This window comes from Dermacentor albipictus, chromosome 1 (genome assembly GCF_038994185.2).
Source record: "Dermacentor albipictus isolate Rhodes 1998 colony chromosome 1, USDA_Dalb.pri_finalv2, whole genome shotgun sequence".
Taxonomy (NCBI): Eukaryota; Metazoa; Arthropoda; class Arachnida; order Ixodida; family Ixodidae; genus Dermacentor; species Dermacentor albipictus.
In genome coordinates, this window is record NC_091821.1 from 189,409,400 (window position 1) to 189,430,120 (window position 20,721).

General features: G+C 47.5%; 1 protein-coding gene across 17 annotated transcripts in view; it reads right to left on the reverse strand.

Moving 5' to 3' along the window:
* The window catches only part of L (zinc finger protein Lobe), a 287,693-nt gene that overhangs the window by 132,464 nt on the left and 134,508 nt on the right, over positions 1-20,721 (reverse strand). For 14 of the 17 annotated variants that reach the window (XM_065426791.1, XM_070530685.1, XM_065426792.1 and 11 more), the window contains one exon: positions 3,852-3,989. In XM_065426791.1, the coding sequence (XP_065282863.1) occupies positions 3,852-3,936 (85 nt within the window). In that variant the 5' untranslated portion in view covers positions 3,937-3,989. Of the gene's footprint in view, positions 1-3,851; positions 3,990-4,137; positions 4,329-4,559; positions 4,622-4,911; positions 5,153-20,721 lie in introns of those variants that run through there. The other 3 variants (XM_070530679.1, XM_070530680.1, XM_065426782.1) reach the window with 3 other exon arrangements.

Here is a 20,721-nt window from a genome sequence, read left to right on the forward strand (position 1 = left end):
TAGAGATGAAGTTAGAAGGGCCTTGCAAGACAAGTCCCGGCGAAAAGCGGCAGGCAAAGATGGAATGACAGTTGATTAATCAAAAATGGGGGAAATAATATGCTTGAAAAGCTGGAAGAACGCGAACATTACAGTGATGTTTAAGAAGAGAGAGGTTAAAGAATTGAATAATTATAGGCTTATTAGCTTGCTTTCAGTATTCTAAAAAATAATCCGTAATATAATTTCCAATAGAATCAGGGCAATATTTGACTTCAAAGAGTCAAGAGAACAGGCTAGCTTCAGGAAGGTATATTCTGCAATGGATCCCGTCCATGTCATCAATAAAGTAATTGAGAAATCTGTGGAGTAGGATCAACATCTCTCTATGACTTTCATGGATTATTTAAAGGTATTTGATTCAGTAGAGATACCAGAAGTTATGTAGGCACTACGTAATCAAGGAGTACAGAAGGCATACCTGCAGGTATTGGGAAATATCTACAGATTCCACAGCTACTTTGCATCTCTACAAGAAAAGTAGAAAATTACCTATCAAGAAAGCGGTCATGCAAGGAGACACAATCTCTCCAATGCTATTCATTGCATGCTTAGAAGAAGTATTAAAGCTATCAGGCTGGGAAGGCTTAGGAGTGAGGATAGACGGCGAATATCTCAACAACCTTCGACTTGCAGGGAAGATAAAACCACCTGCAAATATTGAACTTTCTTGTATTACCTGATAACAGCTCAACGGAGTGTGGAGCGCAGTTGAGCAAGTTCCTAAGTACACCGACAATGCTAGTCCCCACCAAGCTCCACAGTATTTCTTATCGCTTTCATCAGCTGCCAATACTCACCAGCCGCCTGTTTCCCGAGGCTTTAGGACAGTACCGTAAATTAGGAGCAAGCATCCCTGCCCGGACGAGTGCCTCCCCCAGCTCCCTCTTGCTCTCAGCTGCTGCACCCTTTGTATTGCTCTTCGAACCACGATTTCAGAGAAGTACTGATAACCGCTCACCGCAGAACATTTTCTTCCATTCTAAACGTGGTCGTTGCAACTACGATAGTGACAAAAGCCGCAAGCGGATAGAAAGGAGGGTGCTATAGCTCGTAATTTTACACTACGTTTGAAGACCTGAGAAGTCATTGTTATGCGCCGGTCCGTTCGAATTCGCAGCCGGCACTGACAGAGCGAACGACGACGCAGCTCACTCAGTGGTCCAGTCTACCATCTGCTTCTCAGCGCTCAGGCTACTCGCTCTGTCGAAGCTCTCCAGGCCACTCAGCTTGCAACCGATGTTATTTGAATGCTATGTACTCGACCACATTGACCACTTTCCATATTATGCGAGCAGAATGTCATGACATCAACGGCGGCAGAACTAACGGCCCTGCGTCGAGCACTGGAATTCCTTGATTCTGAAAGACCTAGAAAATGCGCTGTGTTCGGTGATTAAAAACCGGCATTACAGTGCACGCAGTCAGTTCTCCGACACGGATGTCATGACCAATCGACATACGAAATCGTGAAACTTTACCATCACGTCCAACAAAAAGGTCACGAGGTCGTTCTTCAATGGGTACCTGGCCATTGTGGAATCAGTGGCAATGATTTCGCCGATAACGCTGCTCGCACAGCGCATCAAGAAGAGTAAAGTGTTCCAATTCCGCTTTCGAGGACAGACGTCGCAAGTCAGCTTCGACACCTGGCACGCAGTCTCACACTGACCGAGTGGAACTCGCCAAGATTACGACTTACACGACTGCATCGACTAAACACCTCCCTGCAACTTCGACCTCCACTCGGACTTCCTCGACGTGAAGCTACGCTTCTCAGTCGCCTTTGGTTAGGAGTTGCCTTCACAAAGGCATACTCTACATTAATTGGAATGACCGACAGTGCAGCATGCGAGGTCTGTGGTACCGAAGAAAACATCGACCACCTGCTGTGCCACTGTCCACGATATGCCCCAGAGAGACAAGAACTTGCCAAAGCTTTCCAAAAACTGGACTATCGGCCGCTTTCTGTGCAGGTGCTGCTGGAAGACCGCCCCCATTGCCCGTCGACCCATAAAGCGGTGAAAGCGCTTTTGTGCTTCTTAAGGATGACGGGCTTGTGCGACCGTCTGTGACTATTAATGGAATTTCTGTAAGACCACACGCGTCAGCGAACTCACCGCAATTTTCTTCTTTCCTTCCCTCCTCCCTGTGATCTTTGTTTACCCCTTTCCCATTCCCCGGTGTAGGGTAGCCAACCGGACGTTATTCCAGTTAACCTCCCTGCCTTCTACTTTTCTCTTTGCTCCTCCATGCGAGCAGAAAAATGGAGAACGAATAGCTCCCCTAGACCTTGCAGATCTCTTGAGCGCCATCAGTTTTACATGGAGATAGCATACACGTCTGATTAACAGTTGCAATCACTCGCGCAGTGGCCTTTAAACGTTTGACACATACTGCAGGTAGATCGAAGCAATACAGCTGACGCGATTATAGCTCCTCGCCACAAGTACGCCTCTGCGCAGCATTTCTGGACGAAAGTCGCTCTTATACGCGTACAGTCTTTGTGAAAAGTAGGCGGGCCACTTTGAGCGTACCCAAATGAATCTTATGCCTCAAAAGTTTTTAAAAGTGAGGACAACAGTTCTTCTCTCTTTTGGGCTTTGGACCAACATCAGCGTGAAAGGAACATGAGCACCATGTCCTGTCACTTGCATGCATAAGACGAGATACGGTTCTGGGTGCATTTTGGAAGGAATTCAAGTCACGGTTCATACTGCGATGTGTTTAATGTAGGGCTAGGTTAATAATCAAGCGACCACCCTTCACATTCCTGTACTCTTACAAAATTCACGGCGAGAAAGGTAAGCCGCAAAGCCAAGAGCAAACGTGCTTTACAGGCCCATGACAGCTGTCCCAAATGTGAAACCTTGACACAAGACTTGGTATGGGTTTGCATGGGTACAAGAGAGATCCGGGAGCTTATGCCGTAAGACTCGTCTCTGGCGTGAACGCTCCGCTGACTACAACACCTGTGTGCAAGACGACTCTCACGACAAAAGCCGAGTGGAGTCTGTACAAGCGTGACGGCTGGGGTCGCACCAGCCATCCCATCAGCTGTATATTTAATAAGTGCGAGACAGCGGGTTTTACACGCGCCTATTATGAAAAACATTCGCTCTATTTCTCACTCCAGACAGATATATAAGTTGCGCCGGTGAAGCCCAGCCACAAAGCGTGAGCTCAGAGGCTCCTGTGTGGTGTTGGTTCATCGATACTATCGGGCGCGACACCATCCGTTATGCAGCCCACACTTAGGAAACTTAAGCCGGAAAAAAGGCCAGCCGAGGTCCTTTTCTTTTTTTGCTTCTTGCTTAAATATGAGCTTCTGAGAAGCTAGAAGGTTATGCCAAAAACTTACGTAGAGCTGCCTCCATGATGTAGAATAAACAGTAAACGCACGCCTTGACAACAAGACCTACGTGATATATACACCAATGCGCCCCCCCCCCCCCCCATTACGGAATACTACTCTCAGACAGTGGCGTAGCTAGGTCGTCTAGCACCCGGGGCCCTTTGCTCTTCTGTCACCCCCCCCCCCCCCTCCGGGTGTAGTCGAGAAAGGCGAGGATATCGCCAATTTTCGGGTGTCTTCAGACGTATATGACACCCCCCCCCCCCTCCCTACTGGCCCCGTGCACCCGGGGCCCACGGCCCCCCGGCCCCCCTTGTTGCTACGCCACTGCTCTCAGAGCTGCGAGTTTGTTTCACTTGGTTTCCTGCCATGGAAATTCAAGACAGATGTTGCGAGCACCTCACCAGTCCGCACATCCAACGCAGCTCTTATACCATGTCGGCACCGTCTGTCTTACCGTGCAGAGGGCTGTCTCCGGGAGCGTACGACGAGTCCTCCTCCGGGGAGCGGTCGCCTTCCTCCGACCTGCTGTCCACTTGCATCGCTTGGCAGCCGTGCTCTTCTGTCGCCTCCGATTCGCCTGGGTCTTCGTCGGCTGCACACGAGAAAGTCGGAAAGGAATCACACGTTGCAGCTCCGCTTCCCTCAGCGAACGCATGGCCCGTATTTTTCTTACGTGCTATTCTCTCGCATTGCCTTAAGTAAGTTTTAATGCATTCTTAGTTAACGGAAGTATAAAATACCTCGTTTATTTGTTAGCAGCTCAATGAAAGCCTTTAGTTGAGGCCAGAACAGCGCAGAGATACCCGTGCTTCTGCCTACTTTCCCGATTTTCCAATGTTCACTCTTTAAAAAAGCGAAAAATAAATTCTGTTCACGCCAGAGTACACGACGCGCCGAGATGACAGGGCTTTTTAGCATCGTGTTACCGGTCTACTGCCTCCCGCTGCCGCTGTCTGTGCACTGGGCAATCTATGGCAGCTTTTTTTCCTCTTTTGTTTTTGTCTTGCGCATACGCAAGTGGCAGCGGGCAGCATCGGTAATAGCGGAACGATAACTCTACGGTAAAATACTGTAATAGGAAAATGCTTTGACACACACACACAAACACGCACACACACGCACGCACACACCCTGCTGGAAGACATTCTTCGAAATGAATTACCGGCATCACGCAGATATCGTAGCTTCGCGATACGTGCCATGGCTAAACACAATACGAACCTGCCCAGCCAACACCACCTAGATAAAATAGCACAAAGCCTGTGCAATCCGATCCATGACGTCATGCTACCTGGTCCGACTGCCATAGAATCTAATGGGGATGCTCCCGAGTAAGCCGTGGTGATTTTGACGTCACCGCTTTCGTCACGCCAGCCTTGGCGGTGGAAATTTCGGGCCAGGTAGCATGACGTCCTGGATAATAGTGAAAAGGCCTTGCGCCAACTAGGTGCTGTTGATCCAGCTGTATGCTGCGTTTTAATTTTGGTTAGGAAACTGCCTACGCCCACACGTACCGTACAAGCGACTGCGTACACAACGGCATATGCAGCGCGGCTTCAGGTGTGACCCACCTGCGCGGGAATGGAGGCCAAACGCGAACTGTGGCCCAGCACGACGCCTGTGACAAGTCGCTGCAAGAGGCGCTGGTGCTCCCATCGTCTGGGAGCAGCTGCGAGAGGCGGTCACTCGCAGCCTTCCAGGGCACCTAGAATCCCGTGAGGGCGGCCTGGTATACGTGGCCGTCTTCCAACTTTGGCCAGACCTATCAGTATTTCCAATTTCCCGTGGGTGGCTTTTCCAAGTCGAGCCTCAAGGTACACGGCGGGAAAGAACAATCCAAAAGGGCTCGCCGAGGGCCATTCCGCGAGCCAGCACGGCATCGGAGCAATCGGTCTCGGCGAGTACGATTCCGGGGCCCTTTCATTTTTGGCGGCGCACTGGCGAGACGGGCGCGCGGTGGTGTGCGCGCCCTTTGGGCCCCCGGGGGACTTGTGTGCGCCGTGGCGGCCAGCGGGGCAAGGCGCCTGTGGCCGCGTGTCCTTGCGTGCCTCGGATATGGCCGCGCGAATTTCCCTAGCGTGGCATTTTTAAGCGGCCTGCTCGGAAATGACCCCCGCGGCCTGCGCAGCGGCTCGGCCGGCCCCGGGGGCCCCGTTAGGCGGACCGAAGTAACGACCCCTGCGAGCCCGCGCGCACTGGCCCTACGGCCCCCTCGAGGTCTCCGGCTGGCGCGGGCTCAATTGGCACCCAGCGTTGGTCGATAGGGGGCCCCCGCGGGTAGGGCGCGCCGCCAGCGCATCATTTCTCGCAGGGCGCGTGCCATGCCACGGCACGATTCCCCGACGCCTTTTAAATCTAATAAACGCCAGACGAATCTGCGCGCGTCGGATGCACCACTATCGGGTCATTTCTCATTACCGCGGAGCTCGTTAAAGTCGGCGCCGTCGTGCGCAGCTGCCGACGGGAATCGTCGACGGAGTGCCGCGGCAGCTGGCTGGACGTCACCGGACGCGAACAGATGAAGCGCTGTCGAAGCCTACTGCCAGCCAAGAAAATATAAACCTTATCCGCGCTCCAGTCTCGCCGAGAATCGATCCTCGCCCGAAAAACCTCCGTGCACATTTTCAAAGGTTCAAATGCGCATTTGTTCGTTGCAGAGCGCTTCCCTAACAAGATGTATATGCCAGTGCCTCGGTTCCACGTCTTACCAGTGAAGCTATACTGATGCCGCCAATGCTGCCGGCGCCGACTGTGCAGAAGAAAGAGCTCTTTCGTGTCTTGTGTGAGGCGCTAATTTTGCATGTCTATATACGCTATCAGAATAGCACTAAAATCATGATAGCGCCTGTATTGGGACATTCTTCCCATTATGTTGTCAAGTGCACACACCTGTGAGGCGAAGCAAACGGCGAAGCCGGTGCACACGGGCCACCAGAGCCGTTTTATGACCTGACATTGAGGAAATAGTGAGTAACATAGAAGAACAGAAGTTGAAGCGAGAATGAACCATATCAGCTGCTAAACCAGCGAGGATTAATGAGAGATATAATTTACATGGCCAGAAGCGAAAGGGAATAAATGTCTGAGAAAGAAGAGCATAGAAGGAAGAGTAACGTCTTCGTTTGTACTATATATTGCGCCGTCAAAGATTCCCACGTGTTTAATAACATATTAACTCAATGGATGGTGCATAATTCGCTGTGCAGCTGTCGGTAAATTAACGATATTAATGTCAAAAAATTATGGTTTTACGTGCTAAAACAACGATGGCACGCCGTATTGAGAGACTTCGGAAATTTGGACCACCTGTGGTTCTTTAACTTGCTCCTAAATCTAAGTACACAGGTGTTTTCGCATTTCACCCCCATAGAAATGCGGCCGCTGTGGCCAGGATTCGATCCCGCGACCTCGTGTTTAGCAGCCCAACACGGTAGCCGCTAAGCAACCACGGCGGGCAACGACATTAATTAAATGTCAAGGTGGCATCACCTCGTGGTTAACCGCGAAACGCCTTCGCCGTACCCGAGGGACGATAGCAGAGCCTGTTTGCAAACCGAGTCATACGAATGTGTATGACGCTCCCCGACCGCCGTGAGTTGGTGTCATAGCGCGCGACGAAATAATCCACAGCCCAATGTACTCTGCAGCGTGGCAGCGCTTTCGCGCACTGATGCTCGTATGTTGTGCAGGTGAACTGCAAGTGAGCGCCGCTGTGCTGCAATGCAGCAGCCCCATCCTCTACAGGTGTCATGTAGAACATGCACTGTCGCCTGCATAGACGCATAGCTGCTTTGTTACTCTCTAATTATTTCTAAAACGTAATTAAAGAGAAAAGTGCATCGCGCGAGGAAAGTGCTACATTTACAATAAGCATTGCGAATGACAAAGCAAGCGCGGAGCTTGATATTAAATATTGATTTTAAATAAATAAATATAAATATAAATAAAGATGGATTAACTAACGCGCTATCCCTTTCCGTGTCGTTAGCTCAACAAGCAATTTTGTCGATGTTGTGCACTGACATGCCAACATTATTTACTGCATCTATGCATTTTCGCTTTCAACAGTATAGCCCTTGAGTTCACGAAGCTAAATTGCTCCAGACATCCTGTAATGACGCTAGCCGACGTGCAAACAATCCAAAGCAACTTGTCCGTCATATAATTCTAAGAAAATACAAACAGACCAACCTCTACGAAGATTCGTTGGTGTGCTTTCCGTTAATGACAAGTGTGATACTACTTAGCATACATTTCTGACAGTAGCATAATGCACGACAAAAGTTGTGTGTTGCCGCTGCAGCTGTTCGACAAAGGTGTGGGATAGATATTCGAGTTCACATTCCGACGACCTGGGCTTACGTAAAGCTGCAAAACTATCGGGCTCTATCTGCAACCATGAAAAGCTAAGGCGGAAAAAGTGCGTCCAACTCTCACGCCAAGATTTGTGACTTTCCCGGCATTTTTCGTGCGATGTCAACGCCCCACGATCAACTTGTGGACAAAGCTTGCGTCACTTATAGGGTGTTCTGTAGGCACCGACACGCCGCAGCAGAAGATCGATGATCTACTACCTGCAGACATTGACAAATGTTTTGTTGAAGCAGACATCGACTTTAAAGCGTTCTTTCACAGTGCTGACGTACGAGCACGCGTCCACCATATGAGCAAGCAAAACCGGTAGCACCGCAATTATTCGACACACACCTAACCTGAAACCATGAAGCTTAATTATACCGTCGACCCACTTGATTGTCTTTTTTTTTTCTTTCCTTATTTAAATTAGTGCGTATACCGCATTAACCACACACACGGACAGGAAAGACGTAACACACTAACTATTAGCTATTCGTCAAGCTTGGTATTTTTGTTGCTTCAGTGATAAACCGAGTAAGAGTATCTTTTTGTCTAGATACTATGAAGCACCTTTGAAACAGGGCCTTTCTCACACGTGTCACAATGCAGAGCCAGCCTTACATTGGTTCAACGCTCTTTGAGTCTGACATTTAGACAGAGCCCCAGCTGCCCTGCATGATACTTGCCACATGAAAGAGGACCTGATAGACAGCATGTTTTATGCAGTGTACAGCATGCACCCAGCACACTTGTCTGGAACGCAGGAACGGTGTGCGGCAGTGTATCTGTGTCATCTACCGTAGCTCATTTGACAGAGACAATTCGTTTCCGAGCGAGCACTGTCTGATTAGCAGGTCACATCTAACCACACCGTCCCCTGCGCAGCTAAGACAGCTGATTCAATTAGTGATATCGGTGCGCGACGCGATCAGGCGAGCAATGGCTTTGCAGATGGACAACTGAACGTCGCCTAGCATAGGGCGTGGTCGTTGGTAGACGGGAACCGTATAAGAGCCAACACAGTGAGAAGCACGAGCGGTGGCACCCCGATCATCAGGTAGCGCACGATTGGACCACATTGCATTGAACCAGCGGCATATATATATATATATATATATATATATATATATATATATATATATATATATATATATATATATATATATATATATATATATATATATATATATATATATATATATATATCAGTGGCGTAGCCAGAAATTTCGTTCGGGGGGGGCTCACTTTGCAGCTCGGCCTGATATATATATATATATATATATATATATATATATATATATATATATATATATATATATATACATATATATATATATATATATATATATATATATATATATGTATATCTGTCATTCAACAACCTTGTTTACATTTTTGTACATATGCAACGACCAGGGGAAAATCTCAATGACGTTTTCCTTTGTTAGAATGTATTGCGCAGGAGCAGCTGTCACCGGTTGTACATTGCGAGTACTTGCTCCGAAATTACAGTCGCAACAGAGAGCACATATAAAAAGCAGGAGTTCTGCAACATATACGAGGGCGAGTCAAACGAAAGTGAGCCAATGCGAATATACGACAAACGGGGTACTTTGAATAAAAGTAGTCAGCATGAGTATTTAGACATTTGTCCTACTAACGAGTCGCGTAATTCCCGTCTCATAAAACTCCTTGGGTTGCTGCCTCAAAAATCTGTAAATGACTACACGTCATCTTCCGACACGAATCTGGTTTCCTTGAGCAGTTTCTTCAAATTTCACCAAATGTGGAAGACGCAAGGCAACAGGTCTGGGCTGCATGAGGGATGTTGCAGCGTTTCCCACTTGAACTTTGCCAGTTTTGTATTAACCACATCAGCGACGCGGGAACGGGCAATGCCGTGATGCAAGATGTCCCCAATGCTCAATTTTTCACGTCGTTTGTTCTTAATTGCGACACGCAGCCGATCCGAGCTTTCACAATATCTGAAACGATTTAGAGTCTCTCCAGGTTGAGAAAATTCAATCAATAGTGGCCCCTAACGATCTAAAAAGAAGTCAACGCTTTTCCGGCATAACTGACGGCCTTTGTTTTCCTTGGGAGTGGTGGATTCAAATGTTTCCACTGTAAGATTTGCCTTAGTGTTTCAGGCAGTAGTAGGGGCACCAAGAGTCATCCCCGGTCACAATTGCAGACAAAAAGTCGTCACCCTCATCTGGGGTTCTTTGACGTGCACTTAAATCTAAGTACACGGGTGTTTTCGCATTTCACCTCCATCGAAATGCAGCCGCCGTGACCGGGATTCAATCCCGCGACCTCGTGCTCAGCAGCCGTATCCAACACCATAGCCACTGAGCAACCACGGCCTTTTTAATTGTATTGGGGGTGATTTCACGGTGACTTTGGCCCGGCCATGGATCGTCTTTGTAACTTTCATGTGCTTCTTTGAACAGTTTGCTACAACGCTTCTTAGGCGCCAATGAAACGCAATGTTCAACGCATACGGCAGCCATACGGCGAATAATTTCTTTTTGGGAAACATCTTCATTTGTCAAAAACCTCACGACACCAAGCTGTTCAACTTTTGAAGTGTCCATTATGTCACGCAACCATGTTCAACCCCATGATGAGAGCATTAAAGAACACTTAACCTCACCTCTGCATGTCACTTGCAAATGAGATGCGTATGTGCTACGCGCATGCCTCGAAAATAATGAACCGAACCATTATTGCGCGGGGCGGGTTTTCTCACTTTCATTTGACTCGCCTTCGTACATTAGAAATGCGAAGATACAATGGAATATACAAATGTGAAGATACAGCTTGATACAGGGCAAAAAATTGTCACTGGAAACAATGTTCACTGCGTATATGCACAAAACCTCGCAACAAGGTATTTAAATATACGAATGTCACCAATAAATATACGTACCTAAGAAAAAGTCACTATATATAATGCGTCAAACAAGGCAAATAAATAGGTTGCGCAACCACAGATTCACAGATCACAGCACCCCCCCCCCCCCCTTCGCTCCACTCCCAAAATGTATCGCGTGCGACGGAAAGCGGCGCGCTTCCTCCCCGCTTTTCTCTCTTGCGCACACCAGACGCAGCCACCATCGTCGGCTCAACCCCTCCCCTTCCCCCCCGCACGTTTTCACTCGCACATAGAGCATGCGGCGCGCGGTCACGATGTTATCGCCCTTGGCCTTTATTTATACGGAACATGAGGGCAACGGCAGGAATGCGCCTGGAGTCTTCATAGAGCTGCCATCGCAATAATAAAATAGTATCCGGCAACTGAAGCGTCCCGTCGCCCATTACTTTCCGCAAAAGAAGTAACAAAATCGAACTTTCCCCATGCGAAAATTCGCTGCGCCGCAACAATGTCTTCTTTTTTTGTGTGTGTGGGCGGGGGGCGGCGAAATAGAATAACGCAAAGGAAAGCATGTTGGCTACAATCGAATGCCTACTTTGGGCACCTAGTGGGGCTACCGAAGGAATATCGAAGAAAACGTGTGACGCTTGGTCCACAGAAAACCATACGCGTACTGCTCGGTATCCTACAACGGCGAGACAAAATTTTCCGGAGAGGTTGCGCTCAAGCGAACGCGTTGCAATCCATCGAGTCCCCGCAGTGCTGGCGGCGAGCGACTATGCATTGTTTCTTTTTCTCGTCTGCTAGCCAGAAAGCGTCCAAAACTCTGTCAGGCGAAAATGCAGTCGGCCAGACAAAAACAAACGCGCAGTCAAGTGCGCCGCGCGGTTATCGATGCAGCACGAGAAAAACGCATGCGCTCTGGCTGAATCCGCAGCCCGGGGATTGCGAGAACAAAAAAAAAATTAGAAAGAAATGACAAAGAGGCTCAATATATCCTCGCGAATAAAAGTCTAGGTAGAAAAATAAATAAGAACTTAGTTACAATGGTGGCTTTAGTGTCTTGACATGGATGCTTTGGCGCAGGTGAAAAAAAATGTGTATATTCTTTTCTGTGACCTGACGGTACAAATGAACCACCACAACGCTTTGTCTCATCGGACCTCGCTGCGTGATTTGTCAACTTGTCTGATAGTATGTTGATTTGGCTTGTCTCGTTGTATAGCCCGATGTACGACTTTAGAAAATTCGATACACCTTTGGCGTCAAATGTTTACAACAGCATTAAACCCAAAAAGTTCCGGAATTGAAAATCTAAAGCACGACTTTGAAAATGTCAATGGACCTTTCGCATCAAAATGCTTTGAGAACTTTATACCCACAACGTTTCAGAATTGAAATCCAAGCGCTCCGTAGATTCCGCGGCCTCCGCGAGATGCCGAGACGAGCCCGCTCGCCCTCAAAACGCCCTTGAAATTTTGTGCCCGGTGGGGCTCCTTGCGTTACGATATGTGACTCCTGATGCATGGACGTTGCCCAGAAATCCAGCCCGATTTAGCAATGTTCGCGCTCAAATGTCTTTTAGAGCGTGAATTAAGGACATTCTAAACAAAATCGAGCATGATTTCTGGCGCCGGGAGTTGTTTTGGTCGGCGGCACATGACAGCACGAAAAAATTTCGGGGGGGGCTGAAGCCCCATAAGCCCCCCCCCCTGGCTACGCCCCTGATATATATATATATATATATATATATATGGCAGACAGCGCAAACGCACCGATCAGTGCTCAGCTCCGGCACACTGTATAATTTATTCAGCACTGCAACAATGTAACGAAGCACTGTGATAATTAGCTGCCACATGTGTGGTGGACGCCCCAGAGATGCTTCGCTGCGTCGAGACACAAGGTTAACATTACGCGCTTAAGCATCAAAACAACAAACAATGGCAAGCATGGGTTGGCAGTATTTGCGCGCGCCGTCTCTATAGCCTGCATATACCTCAGTATGGTTTTAGCTTGCGCATGTCCATCCCTGATTTGGTTATGCACACAGTTCCAACAATCCATCTGTTCATAATAATATTTGGGGTTTTACGTGCCAAAACCACTTTCTGATTATGAGGCACGCCGTAGTGGAGGACTCCGGAAATTTTGACCACCTGGGGTTCTTTAACGTGCACCTAAATCTAAGCACACGGGTGTTTTCGCATTTCGCAATCCATCTGTTCATGTTAGCGATTGTGTTCTGTCGTCCCTGCGCGTACGTCTCTGTGGTTTAACGCGATAACCATACGAAAAATAGCACGACACCGAATCTCTGCTCTTATCTTTTTGATTGTGTTATTGTAATAACCGGTATCTCTACGAGACAATATTGTATACTCTGTGACAGAATCGCTGTTGATTTTTGTGCAAGACTCTAATAAAGATGACAATCTTTATTCCGGACCCAGGGAGATCGTGTACTGAGCGGGACTTGCTTTATTAAAGAACGCGTAAACCGGAAACCGTTCGACGAAAACAAGAAACCCTCAGCATTACCTCCTGCTGCCATGCGAGCCCTCCAGTTAAAATGTCTGCTATGGGTTACCCATCGTGCATAGTCTCTTATGGGTGCACAAGCGTTGCATGCTCAAGTTTATAGCACATAAGTTTTAAGCCTGCGAACGCGTCTGACATGGCGCAGGATAAGCTTGTAAAGTTTATCGTCCCAATCGGTGAAATGCCTTCGACCAATGCGTGAACGTCATCGTTGAACGAAGAAGCAAATGAGGAACAGTAAAAAAATAATAAAAAAGCAAGAAAAATTTTCAGAGCCCTTCCACTAATCTGAGCTGTTGCTGTGCAGACCAACGCTAAAGGGCAGATCTACCTCCCAAGAACCACAACACACAAACCTACAAAGACATACAACTTGTGACCCAATATGGATAACCCATACCCAAAGTCGAGAAGATAAGGGTGTTGGGAATGATCATAGAAGCCAAGGGCACCAACGGAGAAACCATTCGCAACATCGAAGCCAAAGTTTCTCAGACGATGCGATTGATCAAGAGAATCACCAACAGGCACGAGGGAATGAAAGAAGCAAGCGTCATGAGAATCATCCAGGCGTTCGTCATAAGTCAGATCACGTATGCGGCGGCATACCACAGATGGTGCGCCCCAGAAAAGAAGAAGCTAGACGGCCTGATTTAGGAAGATATATAAACAAGCGATTGGACTCATGCTAAGCACGGGCACGGCGAAACTCCTAGAGCTGGGGCTGCACAACACGCTAGAGGAGCTAATAGAAGCGCTACGTATAGCGCAATACGAATGCCTCTCCAAGAAGACGGCGGGCAGACACATCCTAGATAAATTAAGGATCCACTACCACACACAACACGGAGAGAAACGGGACATACCCAAGGAAATAAGAGCCAAACTCACGGTACCCCCTTACCCAAGAATGTGCATCCTATACACCACGACTGCAGGAGAAAAAGCAGGGCAAAGAACATGGCGAAGAACTACAGAAGGAACATAAACGCGGCCTTTGTAGCCGCTGTACGTTACAAACACAAACGCAGCTTTGTCGCAGCAGTACTTAACTGCAACAGACAATGCTACACAAGCTTGACTATAAACACGACACGCATCGAAACGGCGGAGGAAGCGACTATAGCGTTAGCCATAGCACAAACCAACGCATACTATATAATCAGCGATTCCCAGACGGCAGTATGCAACTTCGCGATCAGCTGGCTCTCAGCTGAGGCGCTAAACACACTCAGAAAAGGCAAAACAACAAGGGAAGACATATGCATCCAAATCCTATGATACCAGCCCACACCACCGACTCAACGGGAGAGGACAACCCTAACGCTGCGGCGCACAACGTAGCTCGAGGACTCACTTTCCGAGCTGCGACGAACGTAGACCACTCGACAGGGCCCTCCGAAGTATGGGAATGGGAAGACAGAATGACAAGGTTCAACGACATCACCAACCATTACAAGATGAAAAGATGCACTTATCCACCATCCCATTCGCAACTCAGTAGATCGCGAGCTGTCCAGTGGCGACAACTACAAACCAAATAATACAAGAGTCCGATACTAATGCATGCTATTTATCCAGACATATACACAACAGATAGATGCAAAGTGTGGGGCACCAGAGCCACGCTAGAACACATGCTATGTGAATGCCAGGGACTAATACAGGACAATGAGAGCGAAGTCTCCATCGACAGCCTCTGCGCGCGATGGCAGGCCGCGCTGCTCAGCTCGAACCTAGAAGACCAACTCTGGGCAGTCTAGCGGGCCGAGGAAGCCGCCGAGGGGCAAGAACTTTTGGTTGTAACCTAGGCGGAGCCCCAGCCTACTAACTCGCCGGACGCGAATCGTTCTGATTCGAAATATAGTTTTCTCACTCACTCACTCACCCTTCCACTATGTGAAGATGGAAGGCAAGCGAAGCTGATTAGCACACGACACAGATTTGACCCAGAATATTGAACAAAAATACGAACATATTTATTGTCCTAATCTGTGGTCATCGTGGCGATATAGGTGCGCACACATATTCGTATATCACCTCTGTTATTAAATGCGTCCGTCACGTAAGACAATGAATGGCTCATACCCCCTTAAGCAATGGCTCATACCCCCGTAAACGTGGCCTTCGCATTACGACGACGACGGACGGACGGACGGACGGACAGACAGACAGACAGACAGACAGACAGACAGACAGACAGACAGACAGACAGACAGACAGACGGACGGACGGACGGACGGACGGACAGACAGACAGACAGACAGACGGACGGACGGACGGACGGACGGACAGGCAGACAGACAGACAGACAGACGGACGGACGGACGGACGGACGGACAGACAGACAGACAGACAGACAGACAGACAGACAGACAGACAGACAGACAGACAGACAGACAGACAGACAGACAGACAGACAGAACGACAGACAGAACGACAGACAGAACGACAGACAGACAGACAGACAGACAGACAGACAGACAGACAGACAGACAGACAGACAGACAGACAGACAGACAGACAGACAGACAGACGGACGGACAGACGGACGGACGGACGGACGGACGGACAGACAGACAGACAGACAGACAGACAGACAGACAGACAGACAGACAGACAGACAGACAGACAGACGGACGGACGGACGGACAGACGGACAGACAGACAGAACGACAGAACGACAGACAGAACGACAGACAGACAGACAGACAGACAGACAGACAGACAGACAGACAGACAGACAGACAGACAGACGGACGGACGGACGGACGGACGGACGGACGGACAGACAGACAGACAGACAGACAGACAGACAGACAGACAGACAGACGGACGGACGGACGGACGGACGGACGGACGGACGGACGGACGGACGGACAGACGGACAGACAGACAGAACGACAGAACGACAGACAGAACGACAGACAGACAGACAGACAGACAGACAGACAGACAGACAGACAGACAGACAGACAGACAGACAGACAGACAGACAGAACGACAGACAGACAGACAGACAGACAGACAGACAGACAGACAGACAGACAGACAGACAGACAGAACGACAGACAGACAGACAGACAGACAGACAGACAGACAGACAGACAGACAGACAGACAGACAGACAGACAGACAGACAGACAGACAGACAGAGAACTTAAGTGAGGCACTGAGAAGCGCCGTACTTGGAGCAGCACCGCGGGTCGCTCCCACGTGGGGACGGGGAAGCCTAGCCTCATCGTCGCATCGTGGGCTCTCTGGACAGCCTGGAGTTGTGGGAGAAGCTCGGAACTCTAGGTGGCAGAGCTCCACTTAACTCAGACTTAAATTAACTGAGGACCTTAACTGAGAAAGTGTAAGAGTAGGGTTGAAGACAGGTAACGTTCAATAGCCTTGTAAGGAAACAAGAATTAATGATCTCCACTCAGCCTACACAGTCTGCAAAGGAGTACGTTTATCTAGGTCAATTAGTCACAGGGGACCCGCATCCTGAAACGGTAATTTACAGAAGAGTAAAAAAAGAAGGGTTGGAGTGCATACGGCATACATTACCAAATACCGACTGAGAGTTTACCACCGTCGTTGAAAAGAAAAATGTACAATCATTACATTCTACCGGTGCTAAGATATGGGACAAAAACTTCTAGGTTAACAAAGAAGCTCGAGAAAAAGTTAAGAGCCGAGTAAAGAGCGATGGAACCGAAAATGTTAGGTGTAACGTTATGAGACAGGAAGAGAGCGGTGTGAATCAGAGAGCAAAAGGGGATAGCCGATAGTCTAATTGACATTAAGAGAAAAGAAATTGAGCTGGGCAGGCCATATAATGCGTAGGATGGATAGCCGGTAAACCACTAGAGTTACAGAATGGGTGCCAAGAGAAGGGAAGCGCAGTCGAGGACGGTCAATAACGCTATCTATTGACGAGCGTCCGCGTCGAAAGCCAGCCATTACTCTGGATAGACGTAGCAAAATTCCAAGTATCATTTTAACGATGTAAGGACCATTATCTACATCACCTTGCCGACGCAGCTGGCCAGTGCTATTGGGCGGAAAGATGGCAATTCCAATGGAGATTTGCCAGGCTGAAGGGGTGGGACAGGGCGACTGGATTTCCACGTGGTAGGGACCGAGCTGCGACGCCATGATGCATTGTATAAGCCAAGAAGTGCACCTCTGGTCTCTTGACCAAGGTGCGCAAGCGCAGAGTATGTGATACTATCTGGTCCTGGTGACGAAGAACGCCTGCTCCCAGCGTGTACTGGCGTTAAGGCGTTAAGAGACAGGAAGAGAGCGGGGTGGATCAGAAAGCAAACGGGGATGACCTATACTCTAGTAGGCATTAAAGAGAAAAAAAATAGAGTTGTGTAGCTATGTAATGCGTAGGCCAGGTAGCCGGTGGACCATTAGAGTTACAGAATGGGTGCCAAGGAAAGAGAAGCGCAGTCGAAGACGGCAGAAAATTAGGTGGGGTGATGAAATGAGGAAACTTGCAAGTGCAAGTTGGAATTCGCTAGGGCAAGACAAGAATAATTGGAGATCACTGGGAAGAGCCTTCGTCCTGCAGTGGACATTAAAATATGATGATGATGATTACATAAACTTCGAAGGGATTCGAAGTGATTCAAGTAAGCTCTGGTATTGAAACATGAGCAGAAGATTATGGAAAAGAAAAAAAATCGTCTTTACCGCGCAGACAAAGCGTCAACCTCGATAAATAAATGGAAACAATAATTCGCATGTCTACACGAAAATACTGAACTTGTAAAACATTCTAAAAAGAAATTTTTTAATAAGGACATTTAACATCTTTTGCGCGTTAACCCCAAAAAAGTTTTGGAATATTCTAAACCTAAAAAATCGCTCTTCTAATATGACTTTAACCAATCCTGATGGGTCAACGTTCCTCATGAGGAACGCTCAGGTGCAATAAATGCGCACTTCACGTCAATTCTTACTCGCGGGCCAAATGGTGGTGCACCTGTACTACCGAGATCGGGATTTACCCAAATGCCTCCTATAACTGTTACTTCCACTGGTATATTTAATCTAATTAACGAACTTAAATATCATGCGCTCCCGGACCTGACAATATTCCTGCCAAAATTCTAAAGGCTACTAATACCGTCTCTAGCCGCATTCTACAGGTAATATTTACACAGTCTATCTCTGAGGGTTCTGTTCCAAAGGACTGGCTCACTGCGAAGGTTGTACCAGTATTCAAGAGCGGAAACCAATGCGATCCTTCTAACTATCGCCCCATTTCACTAACTAGTATAGCCTGCAAGCTTCTGCAGCACATCATATATGAACACATAGCACAAAACCTCAATGATAACTCATTTTTTTTATCCAAAACAACATGGTTTTCGCCTCGGGTTATCCTGTGAAATGCAACTTTTTGAATTTACTACTGACCTTCATCTTAGATTTTTTGTTTCAGACTGACGTCATTTACATCGATTTCTCGAGAGCATTTGATCGCGTCGCTCAGAAAAGACTTATCAATAAACTCGGTGCACTTAGGCTCCACCCATTAATCTTATCGTGGATAAACTGCTTCTTAACAGACCGAGTGCAGTTTACTGTTATAGGAGGTCAACAACAACAAAAGTAACATCTGGTGTCCCAAAAGGCTCGGTTCTTGGCCCGCTTCTTTTCTTAATATTCATCAACGACATACCTAATGGAATTTCATCTACAGTCCGTCTATTCTCAGATGACTACGTACTTTACCGGCGTATCAATAACCACCAAGATCACGTAAATCTGCAGAATGACTTTACCCTAATTGAAAACTGGTGCTCAAAGGGGATTATGAAGCTTAATGTTTCGAAATGTAAATTTATGCACATGTCTCGAAAACGCTTTAACTCCATTTATACATACTCGTCGCACTCGACACCGGTTTCGCAAGTACAGGAATGTCGGTACCTTGGCGTCTTAATTACTACAAAACTAACCTGGGCAGAACACATAATAAAGATTGCAGCAGACGCGTCGAGGTCGCTGGGATTCATCCGAAGAAATCTATCTCTGTCACCACCCTCTGTTGGACAACTGGCCTACGAAATATATGTACGCACAAAGCTTGAATATGCTGCGTGTATTTGGAACCCCCATCGAATTTACCTCATTAACACCATTGAAGCAGTCCAAAACCCCGCAGCACGATTTATATGTTCTAATTATGACTACAAGCAGAGCATCAGTGAAATAAAGAACTCCCTCAGTCTCCCTGCTTTAGAACACCTACGCCGCATTGCCCTACTCTGATTATTTCACACAATATACTGCACATTTCCACATTTACATGAAACGCTCCTTCTCCTGCCGATCCGCAGTTCTCGTCGTCTTTTCAATTCATTGAGCGTCCAGCGTATTCACGGTTCCGCTAATGCTTTTAACAACTGGTTCTTGCGTATACTGTTATCGCGGAATGGAATAAGCTTCCCGATTTGATCGTCCTCGAACATGATCACGTAAAATTTCGTGATTTATTACCCAAACCAAACAACCTATGTAGTGCTCGTATTATACAGTTCACCTTTGTTTTTGTTCGTTTCTATCATGGTTTGTTTTTCAATTTTGCTTCTCTGTACCAAGCATTCTTGAATTGTAATTCGCTCCGCCGTGTGTATGCTGTGTAATGTTCTTTTTCTAGTATGTCTTAGTGGTCCCTGTTTGACCATGTGTATCCTCTTTTTTATTCATTCAATGACTTCTCACGTTTTCCCCACTTTGTATTACTGACCAATTTTTTTTTTGTATTCTGTAAATGTACAAACCTACCCCCCCCCCCCCGCCTCCACCCCCACACACACTTATATAATGCCCCAAGCAAGGACCTTTAAGGGAATAATAAATCATGATGATGAACTCTGCATAGCCACTTCTTCGTTCCAATTTATGCAGCATTTTGTTCGCGAATCGTTCTGTTCTCAGAAAAGTTTGAGAATTCCCATAGACTCCTGTGGTTCAATCTTGACTTGCGCTTTGAAAAAGATAGACGATGTGAGACAGAGAAAGAACAGCTGTAAAAAAAAAAAGGAGGAATAACTCAATAACACTTTCCTGCAGAAGCTACGCCTGTTATCGCACTCGCTGGCTGCGTTGTTCGTTGTTAATATCCATAATTTTCACTCATGTGTATGCGCGCTAAGAAAATGTGTCATCTACCTGGTGGTGACATGCAGCTAAGTGGAACCAAGACTGCACGCTCAGAAAGCAAGATTTAAGGAATCGCTGTGGTAATTGATTTAGGTTATGGTTTCATTGGTGTTTAGTCGGGAACGCTGCTCTTTTTTAGCGACCATTTCCAAGTAAAAACAAAGGATAAAGTTAGGCACATTTTTGCCGGGAGACACCTTACTCAACGTTATTTTGTGGCCCTCCAACACGCGGGTCCTATTCATGACGACGCCAGAATGATGACGATGGAACGAGCAGGACGAAATGACGACTGCATGAAGACAACAGGATGACGACGACGGAACGATAAAAAAAAATGACGGCGGTCGTATGATTATGGGGGACGGCACGATGGCGG